Genomic DNA, 11,534 nt, shown 5'->3' on the forward strand with positions numbered 1-11,534 from the left:
CGCTCTGTGGTGAGCCCAGTCTGTCTGTAATTCAACAGAGAGTTGAATGACTGCTTGAAACGAAAACTGTTATTTGACTTTTAAAAATTCTGGCTTGATTCAGGTTGGATTCTGTCCTACTCCAGTTCTGACCAGCGTCATTATTCTGAAGTGAAGTGGCATGTGACAGCCTTTTTTGTTACAGCCCTGTCAAAGCTCCATATGTGGTTGTGAAAGTCTTACTTTTCTATGCATAATTAATGTATACAGTTGTATTCTGATTCTTCAGCCTTGAATTTTTCCTTTTCTTCAAATAAGTTCCCAGTTATCTCATAATAGTGAATTAAGTGTTTTGAATAGAAACGATGAGCTGGTGAGGAAAAATTTGTCCTTTTCAACTGTATTTAAACCCATGGAGATCATATATGTTTCCTGGATGATATTTGTAGCATAATTGTTCACCCATCCTCTTTCCTCTTTCACCAGTAAACAGCCAGACATTCATTTGATCATTTTGATTTGATCAAATTAAAAGAAAATTCTCACCGGTTGATGGTGTTCTTGTGATTAATTTATTTCTTTCAGAGACCCTCCACCTACTTACAGACTAAACATTTTAAGTTGATGTATATGAAAACCTGCTCATGTATAGGAATATAGTTATTTGGAAATGAGAAACAAAATGGGAGAGGAGCTCAGTTTCCTTCAATGCTCAATGCAGCAATTACCTCTTAAGCTAAGAAATTATCAGCAAATGTCTTCATTTCAGTAAAAGTCATTTGATCCACATAACAATCAACAAACATTAATATACAGAAAACGTGATTATTAAACAAAGAAAAAGAACCACATGGATTTAATGCCCATTATTTTTTAATGTCATGCTAATTTGGTGCTGGTTGTTGGCATTCTCTGCAAATTTTAATTCCTTGACATTATTGAATGGTTTGGCACAGACAAGTTGGCCTCCTTTGAGATCTTTTTTTTTTTCTTTGAGAAATGGATATCAAAGCGCTGATTACCAGCCCTCTTGTTGAGCCAATACAGGGAAAGATGTCTGGAACTCAACCAAATATAACTCGTCTCGGAGAAAGTGCTGCAATTATAACAAAATCAAACATCAGCTGAGGGCCCTTTGCATTTTCTCTTCACTCGTTAAGCAACCATTTAAAAGAACAGGAGTCGGTACACAAAAATCTCACTGGAACACCGATTGAACAAAGTTTGCTGAAGCTTGTCACCAAGGAAATTGTCTTTCAGTTACTTTATATGTGAAGCTGTGAGCTCAAACTTTTATAACTAGTATTCATGATTATGAGTACTTAATCTCTCTGTTTTTATAGCCGCATGTTCAAATGAAACATCTGCTGTGGGACTGGGGCAAAAATAAAAAAAACAATTTATTTAAATTAACCCAAATCATAAGACTTTGGAGGAAAGTTGAGTTTTACTACACTAATGGAATCTTGTGGGGTTGAAAAAGGTGTAGGTAGATTACAAGGCAGATGAGTAGAAAAAGATGCTCTGGGGCTGAGGAGAAGCTCTGATGGAAGCAAAATGTGATTCCAGATTGTGGAGAAAGAGAGAATAAGCAGTTTGGAGTATTACAACAATGAGAACTGGTCTTAAAAAAACATCACTGATGACAATCTGCAAGCTTGAGATTGTTCCTGCTGGTCATTTTTTTTTTACTAGATATGAACAGGTGTGAGAATTAGTGCAACTACAGCACCTGGGAGGAATCCATCAGTTATGTGAGGATAGTTCTGGTTTTAGACCTGCATTTTACACAGTAAGCCAACACAAACTGGTCAAAGCTAAACACTCTGGATCATCACTCCTCTTTGTAAGCATGGATTCCTGAAAGGTGAACCACACATCAGAGCCAGCAAGCACAGCTCTTCCACTTTATTTCAAACACAAGCCTGCCTCAGGGATGTGAATGGAGCCAGATGCTCTTCTCAATAGCTGCCTATAACTAAATACACACTTTTCCCACAAACTTCAGAATTAAGCTTGACGATGAGATTACAGTCATTGTGTTAATTTTGATTGAAAATGGAAATTCCTTCGAGCTTAAAGCGGAGCCTCTAAATACATGATGTAGGGACAACATCCTGGTCCTTAAGTACACCTCAAAAACAAGAGAGATAATCAACATTTTTTCCTAATGCACCGCAAAATAGTGGCGATTGGAGGGAATCTTAATTACCAGGGAGTAACTGCACAGCTGAAATCGGGCCACTAACACCTCCCACCTGGTGAGGAAAGCACAACACTGGCTTTTCATTGCCAGGAAGCTGAAACTGAAACAATCTTCAGAATGTTTGTAGAAATCCATCCTGACATTTGGTGAAAAAATAAATAAATAAACTGCATTGCTGCATCTCGTCAAGATGGTACAGCTGTTTGTTGGCTCCAACAGATAGATTGGGTCTATATCACCAAGATATAAAAGAAAGGCAGACAGTGTCATCAAAGATTGCAAACATAATGGTCACCGTCTACTGCTGCCATGTGGCAAATAGTTCAGAAGATTAAAAACAGTTGTGTCCAGATCCACTGAAATGGGCAAAAGACAAAAGTCATGGATGACATTGTTATGAATGAATGGCAGAAAATCTCAGAAGGAGAAGAAAACAAAGCGGATCTGTCCAGAGTTGAAGTGAAGGTAAGAAAATGTAATCCAGGGTCATAGAAATACACAATTGCCACACAAAACATTTCTAAAGGGTCTGTATTTCTTCCTGGTCCCATTTTAGCACCAATAAAGAGTTTACTGAAGGTATCAGATAAAATAGAAATATGAAGGACTGTAAATATGAAAAGGGTTGCCTGGTGTCAAAAAACTCACATTGAGGGAAAAGATTTGGGCTTTTCATCAGGACAACAGCCTGAAAAACAAAAGCTTTAAAGGTTTCTTGGGAAGGAGAAGATTACTTTCTTCAACTGGACATCATGGCTTCAATCTAACTGAAAACACTCAGAAAGCGAAAATCTACCACTGCAAGGACTGAGGGGTTTAAAAAGCATGCAGTACTCATAAAAAAGGTTTCAAAAGATAAATATTTAATCATTGTGCCAATACCTTTATATAGAATATGTAATTTGTGTTAATGGCAATTTTTATTGTTAACTTGGGAGTCTATTTGAAGCCATTTTAAACTTGATGGTACATGATTGAATAAGGACCAGCTGTTAGCACTGTTGCCTTACATAGCAAAGGTCTTAAATAAATACGTTGACCTACCAAGAGTATCCTTAACACCCACCATGTGAGCCTGTAAAGATTAGGCATAGAAAATTGAATAATGGGGTAAATATTTTCACCGGGACTGAAACACATTGGTGGATGAAGGTGATTTCAAGGTTTTTTTAGTTGGAATTCTCCTGGTTTTCACTGTATTTCATATCTGAAATTTCAACCTTCTGTACATTTGAAAATACATCACGTTGATAAAATGGTCCGATCCCGTTGGTCGAGAACAATTTGCATCTTCTCATGGACTGAAGAGCAATGTGAGACTGAGATATAAGAGAAGACATACGAGGAGACGTCTGCTGGCTGAGGAGACGTCACGTTTGCGTTTCCTCGTCTCATCTCAACAGAGAACAGATATTGATTTTTGCTTTGACAGGAGAAGATAGCCACAGCAGGCCAGCGCATCCCTCATCTCATCTGGAACAGATAGGTGAGGATATTTCATACAATCTTTGGCAGAACAAAGATCCAACGTATCTTACCTGTCAGAGAGAGGATTACTCTCACCGTTTTCTTTAAACAAAGAAATCCCTTTAAAATATGAAAGGGATTTAGAGCAACATTTAAGAAACAAAATAGATATTTGGAAATGTTTTATTTCACATTTGAAACATCCAATTTTAGAAAAATTTTTTCTTCACATGCTTTGCTTTTCACTGCTTTTATCTCATTTCATAAAAGATATGATCAAGACAGACATCTGCAGGGGTTTTTGTTGCAGAGTAAAAGCGAACATATCGGGTTGTGGTCAAACAAAGCATCCCCACATGACGTAGTTGTAGTTACAAACTTTGTTTTATTTCAATAAAATTGATTGATTGATTGAGCACCCTTCATGCTGGAAGCACAGGCGGATGGTTGATTCGAAGACGTTGCTTTTCTCTTCCTGAACTCAGTTTGAACCGTCCAAGGTTATAGAGTAAATTAACCAGAGATCAGTTTTCTTTGAAAAGCCTGAGAAAAGAACTCCCTAAGAGGAGAAAGCTGAATGGGAGATGCTGTTTGTATGTAACAGGTATATGATAAAAAACAATGTACTTTCATCTTTTCTTCATTTTCCTGGACTATTCAGGTGCTTCATTGATCATTGTCTTTGCTTAATTTCTTAACCACATAATAATCAAAATGCATTTTGATTCGTTCTTGATTGATTCAGTATTTCAACTCAGGTAAGATTTATTTATTTCCATGACAGTGTTTTGGAGTGAATGTTGAATACTAGGTTAATCCAATGCCTCACATTTCAAGTAATTTGTTTTTAGAGACATCTTAAACCAAATTATTTCTAGAAGACTGGTTTTGTCTACATTCCCTGGACAAACTTCAGTCTGACCTTCATGTTTTTTTTTGTTATTTATTATTTTATCAGAGAGCAAAGGTCTATTCCTTCTTCAAGTTTCACTTGCTGACTCTTTCTGATTGCACAGGCACTTTCACATCGGCAGTAAGACCAGGCAGCTGTCCCATGATACAGTTTTAGAGTTTATTGAGACTTCTTTTGACATCATGTGGTTGGATTTTGAAGTGAACCTGAATGAACATTACACAGAAAATGTATTTTATCCAGTGACTAATATTTATTATTTACTATTTCTTCACATGCTGGTACTTTGCATCCTAGTGAAAATTTTCACATATTTAAAGCAGAGAATAGATAATACAGGATACCTTCCAAATCTTGATATAAGCATAATGTCTTCTTTTATTCTACAACCTTCCCTTGTCAACAAGACAGCCTGCAATTGTTAAAATTAGCTTGGACGAACATTGAAATACAAAACATAAATATGGATATGGAAACTAAATTTAAAAGAACAAACAAAATGTTTTTTTTAAAAAATCTATGGAATTTAAGCATGCTATGATTGGTTAGTAAACAAGGATGAGCAAAAACAAGTGAGACAGTTTCCCATCAATTACAGCCATCAGGACAGTATTAGAAGTGATGGTTGGCTGAAAGTTCAAGAAGCAGCTTTCTGACCCAAAGATTGCAAATTGGAATCCTTAATCCACAGCTGCTTCACTGGAGCTGCTCAGCAGCACCAGCAGCATCAGAGAACAGTTTATGCTTCTCATACATGTAGTTCCTGTCGTGTAACACTTTGTAATTAATGTAACCCTATTTGTAATTAATGTGACCCTATCTCTGGCATAAACGTATGCCAGAGATAAAAAAAAACAAAACAAAACAAAACATGTTTCAGTCATAGGTTTGAAATTGGGAAAATATTTCACAGTTTTGCGCCATTTCCAGTCCATAGAGACCAGTGTTTCAGGGCCAATTTGATGAAATACTTTTAATGGGGATTAAATATAAGGTGGTTGGTTCAGATTTTTTGGCCAACATCTATTATAATTTTTGCAGAATTGCGGTTGATCGTTCTTAAAGAGAAATACTGCCATCCGGTGGAACATGTGGAACTTGCAGGCCCTCACAAAAATCTACCAATTTCCACAGACATTTCTCTGTTGTACTTTTAAACGGATATGTTAGTTTTTGTCTTTCTTTATTGTATATTTCTGGGGAGGTCTTGTTTTCCCGTGACACTGCATTTACGAATATGAAACGGATACATTTAATGATAAAATGCTTAATTGTTCAATGTAAAACTATAATTTTCTTTGATAAATATGACTGAGCTGTACTCTAACAGCACCAACTCATTTGCCAGAGATGGCAGCAGGGAAGCACAATCACGGTTCTCTAGATTTCCGATATAGTAAACAGAGTTGCATTTTAGCGAGTTATTAGATAATCTTTTAAAGTTATTAATAATCTAATGTATAGTGGTCTATTTCCATAACCTACTTTTAATACTACACCTAATTAGTTCATAGTTATATCCTCCATGGCTTAGGTTTTATATGTCCATGTGTTCTACATCTACCTTCTTTGTTTTAATGGAACTGATGTCTTTAAAAAAAAAGTGCATCACACAAATTTGTTTTTGTTTCTGCAGCAAACAGATGAATTCGCTGACTCTGTGACGTAAGCAGTCTGAACTTGCACTCTGGCACCTTATTGGACAGAACTCGCACACACAAAAAACAAAAACATCTGATTGCTGAGTCCTATCCCACCGGAGATTTATTGCACAGCAAAATAATCTGCTCCAGCTCGTCGCGGCGTGGCTAGAGGTCGCTGATTGTCTTACTTGTTTCCAAAAAAAAAAAAAAAAAAAAAAGTGTTGATTAAGAGTGCTTTTGGCGCGGTTTGTTATTTAGAAGAGTGCATTCTCCTTTCCGCTGGGAATCTGCTCGATGTTGGTTATGGTGAGTTCGGCTTGACTAGTTCATGAAAACCTGATATGTTTTTATTGTCATACAAAGAAGTTTTGCTCTCCACATTTTACTGCACTCCCGTCTGTTTGTTTGAATTTATCTGTGATTGATTTAAAGTTTGATAAATTCTTGTAACCATGGCAATGTGTATCTGTCCCTATCATTTTTAGAATGACAAACCGTGTTTAACATGTTTGTCTACATGTTTGTATCTCCAGACAAGAACCCCCCCCTTTTTTTTTGTTTTTAAGAATACCTTATCACCAAATTGCACCACATTTAAAACGTCTCACTCTGAATCACGTTTTCTGCTTTGATGGTGTGTAATGTGTGAAGCTAAACTAATGCAACTCATTACCAAAATAAAGCAGGAAGCTGGAGAACTTTTAACATTTCTTGTAAAGAGTAAAGTAAAACATTGCAGTCACTGACAATGGCGTTTCAGAGCTCTTTTTTTTTTTTTTTTTTTTTGCTTGTGTTGCAGAGCTGATTATAACTTCTTAGTGTGCTGTTTATCTGCTAATGTCAAAAATATTTTCTGTTATCAGGTTGCATCATATTTTTGATTCTTTAATAAAATTATTTTCTCTTTTTTCCATTTATGAAATCATAATTTCTTGACATTTTTGTATATAATACCGTTTGGCAGTTCACTCCAGAACTTGAACTGTACTTATCTTTTTTTTGTTTTTTGGTCATTTTTTTAAATTTATTTTTGAGTCAATGGATTTCATGCTGTAAATAGAAAGTCACAATGCCACAGACTACATCCTCTTAATAAGGATGGGCACTGCATAGGTCTATCAACAACCATGGAGCCTAATGATGCTACAAATAATTATAAAATGCATTTGAGAAGACACTAACAGAGTAATTAAATACATTTTCTGTAATGTAAAAACATGTACTTCATATTTCACAACATTATATTTAGTAAGAGAAAAACAGCATTTTCAGTAAAGAAATCTATTTTATATTCTACCCCTTTCTGCCAAAAGTAAAAAAAACTTTATTTTTACTTTCTTTTAATCTGTTTCAAAGATGAATTTCAGTAAAAACACCCATCGTGGCAGTCCCACTCACAAGGAAAACATTCCATCTTCAACCAAAGCAGAATCCTTTCAGTACCCGAGGACCATACAGCGCTCAGTTCTCGGATCCTTGTCAGAAAACGAGCAGCGTGGACGATCCCTAAGCCAGGTAGGCAACAGTAGCATCCGCACACTTTGCAACCAGAGACCTTCCATGTTCCAGACGACTGATTTCCTCCACAGGGAAGCCAGTTTTCCAAGCACAGTTCTGTTTCAGACAGCTCGCAGCTCAACTTTCTCGGCTGCCCATCCAGCTCCAGCTATGATGTGTATGTCGAGGAGGCTTGTGAAGTCGTTCTCGCCGCTTCGGGTCAGGAAGTCATTTCAGATGGTTATGACCTCGAGGTTGATGCTAATCCCCTGCAGAATGAACATGTCAGGCTCCTGATGGAGTTTAGTTCAAGTAAGTTTGGCCTGCAAAATGAAAAATAAAAATTCTTCAGTGCATTGGGAAGGTTTTTACACCTGTTGAACTTTTTCCACATTTCTTCTTGCAGTACAACCAAAAATAGTAATAGTTTGTTTATATTGTTTTGATAAATAGCAGTGAAAAAATTTGTATTGCACTGCTTTAAATCTTACTTAAAAAAATCTTGAGTGTTTTGCAAAGGTTGATCTTTAGAAAGCTCATATTAAAGAACGTGGTGGGTGCGTGTGCATAGCTGGAAGAGAAATCGCTTAAAAACCACTTGCCGCTTTAACTGCAGTGATATGCGTTTCTGCAAGGTCTTGATTAAAGTGGGATGAATACAAATGCACACCACAGAATTCAGATTTTTATTCATCATATTCTTTCCCCTCAACGCTATAAGTATGCACTACTCTGTGTTAGTCTGTCACTTAAAATTTCCAACAAAACATATTGCAGTTTTTGACTAATGTGAGAAAATATGACAAACTCGAATGCTTTTATAAAGTACTTAAAATGGTACTTTATACCATTTTAAGTACTTTATACTTAAGAGCAATTATTTTTTCAATAATTACTCTTCACCAGGTTCATGCCAGGATGCCTCCATGCTGTCCGAACCAGAAGAATCCCTGATATCTAGAGAGACTTTCTGTTTTGATTATTCAGAAGATATTTACAAGAACTTGAGGGAGAGTGAAGTGAGTGTTTTTTTTGTTTGTTTTGTTTTTTAAAACAAATATTTTCTTTCTTGTTAATGATCATTTTTGTGCTATTTAGTCATGCTGGTTACTAATTCCAGAAGCAGTTCAGGCCAAAGCCAAGCTACTTGGAGAGACATCCGGAGATCACCAATGGTATGCGGGTCATTCTGGTGGACTGGCTGGTGGAGGTTGTCCAGGAATACAAGCTCGGTTCTGAAACTCTGCACCTTGCTGTAAACTACCTGGACCGCTTTCTGTCCTACACAACATTTATCAAGAGGAACAAGCTGCAATTGGTGGGAACAGCTGCATTACTGATTGCCGCGTAAGAAAGTCATCCCTGCCCATTCCGGTAACTCCGCACATGGCAGTTGTTGGTTGTAATTGTGATGCCATTTGTTTCGTAGAAAATATGAAGAGATCTTTCCTCCCGAACTGAACGAGTTTGTGTACATCACAGACTGCACCTACGCTAAGAAACAGCTACTGCGGATGGAGAGCGTTCTGCTAAAGGTGCTGGACTTCAAGATGGCAGCACCCACCACCAATCAGTTCCTTCGCCTGTTCATGTTCATCCACTCTGTCTGTTCAACAACAGAGAACCTTGCTATGGTGAGTTCAGAAAGAATGGCTTTCAACAGAGTCGGGACGAGATTTCTGTGAGGACTCTGGCGAGTCGTTCTGTCACGTTATGTTCTTTAGAACATTCTAAGTCAAAAAGTTGGATTTTCCTTTTGTCTGACCAGGTGTAGCACTAAAAACTGGACTTCTAGTTTCTTTCTTTCAGCAGAGGCTTTCTTCTTTCCATTCTTTCATTTACACAAGATTAATGGAGTCCATGACTAACAGTTGTGGATCTCTTCAGCTCCTAGAGAATTATTGTTGGCCGCTTGGCTGTTAATACTCTCTTTGCCACGCCTATCCATGTAAGTGGACATCCATATGTTGGTAAATTTACAAATGCTTCATATTCCCACATGGATGTTAAAAAGCATTTGTCCTTTTCCTTCTACTTTAAAGTGATGATGTACTTTGTGTTGATCTATCACATAAAAGGAAAGAATGAAAACTTCAAGACATATGAAAACCTTTGCAAGGCACCCTGTATTTTCATCTTCTCCTTTTCTTCTAGTACATAGCAGAGTTAAGTCTACTAGAAACGGATCCCTTCCTTCAATACACCCCATCCTTACTGGCAGCTGGAACCTACTGCTTAGCTACCTACACTATACATAAATCTTACTGGGTGAGTTGGTCCAGATGATGACGTTTTTCTGCATAATAATTACTTGTTTCTGTTTTGTTTGTTTTTTTTTTGTAAAATGATACCAATATTTCTTTCTTTCTTTCTTTTTTTTTTTAAATAGCCTGATTCTTTAATTACCTTTACTGGGTACACGATGGAGGAAATCATGCCCTGCCTGACTTCTCTCCACAAGCTGTATATCAGTGCAGAGACTCGGCCACAACAAGCTGTCAGGGACAAGTACAAAACGTCAAGGTAAGGAGAGGCAGGAAGTCCCAACTGGAATTTATGAAACTAGATTTGCCATCTTAGTTCTTCATGAATCAAGGACATTTTTAAAAATATCTTATTTTTTGTCTTTGTCTCCTTCATAGGTATTGCCGTGTTTCAGGGATCTCTCCCCCCACTGCTCTGCCTCTCCCCTGACTCCACTACTTCGTCTTCCTGATCCTCCCAGCAGAGCATAGTTACAGCTCACTAAAAACAAAGCACAGCCATTCATTTTTACCACACACATGTGGACTCCTTCACTTTTCTTAATCAAATATAGTTATTTATGCACAATTAAAGGAGTTCAGTTAATGTTTGAAACTCCTTGGGGGCGTACATGGATTTACTTTCAGTATTATATAAATTATTTTTATTTGAACTGTTATATGCTATGCCTAATGCATGTATGACTGTTTCTCTTTTCAAAATCTAGCTATCAGGTCATGCATTTTACAGCAGTTAAAACAACTAAGCATTTCGCAGTCTGATTCCTTTTGTTTTCACTTCACTTGTAGACATTTTAGAGTGTGTGATAGTGCATTATAGGCTCCAACACCTATCACATTCTAAATTATGATGAGGTGAGAACGGAAATTTCAATCGTTGTAATAAGACATGTTTCTGACACCATGTAATTCAATCATCTTGGGATTTAATAGAAGTTTTAGTTCTTCACACAATAACGTCAAAAAGTTACAGAACTGGTTTGATGTATTACCAGCAACATCATCAGGTAACATCTAAATAAAGGTAGTTATGTTGTCTTATTCTGTTTGTCATCGTTTTATAGTCAAATATGTTGTAAAGCAGTTTCATTGTGAATTACACTTTGCCAACTTGCTTGATGTTGTTCAACTCCTGTTGAGCTGTTTACAGAACTGAATGGTATTTCAAGATATTGTAAAGTTTCTTTGAACATTATTGTTTTTATAAATGAGAAGTCAAAGTCTGTTTAACTATTTGAATTTTTTGTTTGTCGTTTTGATTACGTGGGGATTATTTTTCTCAACCCATAGTGGAACATATAATCCTTGATTAAAAGACTGTTCTTTCACACAAATACTAGTATTGTTTTAGTAAAAAAAAAAAAAAAAAGAAGAAGATATCCAACAAAAATAATTCCACTTCAAAATGTGATTATGCAAACATGGTGTATAAAAATGTACAATAAAAATGATGTTAATCCAATTACGTTTCTCATAAATATTTATTACTCAGGTCAGACATTGGGTGTGTACCATTTGTCACCTGGTGTGTAAATATAGTTGCTGTAATTTCCCCATACCCCCTT

At 36.6% G+C, this 11,534-nt stretch overlaps 1 protein-coding gene across 1 annotated transcript; it reads left to right on the top strand.

The window, feature by feature from the left end:
• The first annotated feature begins 6,249 nt into the window (after positions 1 to 6,249).
• On the top strand, positions 6,250 to 11,010 carry ccna1 (cyclin A1). Its single transcript, XM_008427307.2, has 9 exons — positions 6,250 to 6,514; positions 7,565 to 7,723; positions 7,798 to 8,017; positions 8,612 to 8,724; positions 8,826 to 9,052; positions 9,135 to 9,339; positions 9,860 to 9,973; positions 10,095 to 10,228; positions 10,348 to 11,010. Exons 1-9 carry the CDS (start codon positions 6,503 to 6,505, stop codon positions 10,397 to 10,399), a joined length of 1,236 nt encoding a protein of 411 aa, XP_008425529.1. The 5' UTR covers positions 6,250 to 6,502; the 3' UTR covers positions 10,400 to 11,010.
• Positions 11,011 to 11,534: the final 524 nt, after the last annotated feature.

This window comes from Poecilia reticulata, linkage group LG14 (assembly GCF_000633615.1).
Source record: "Poecilia reticulata strain Guanapo linkage group LG14, Guppy_female_1.0+MT, whole genome shotgun sequence".
Lineage (NCBI taxonomy): Eukaryota > Metazoa > Chordata > Actinopteri > Cyprinodontiformes > Poeciliidae > Poecilia > Poecilia reticulata.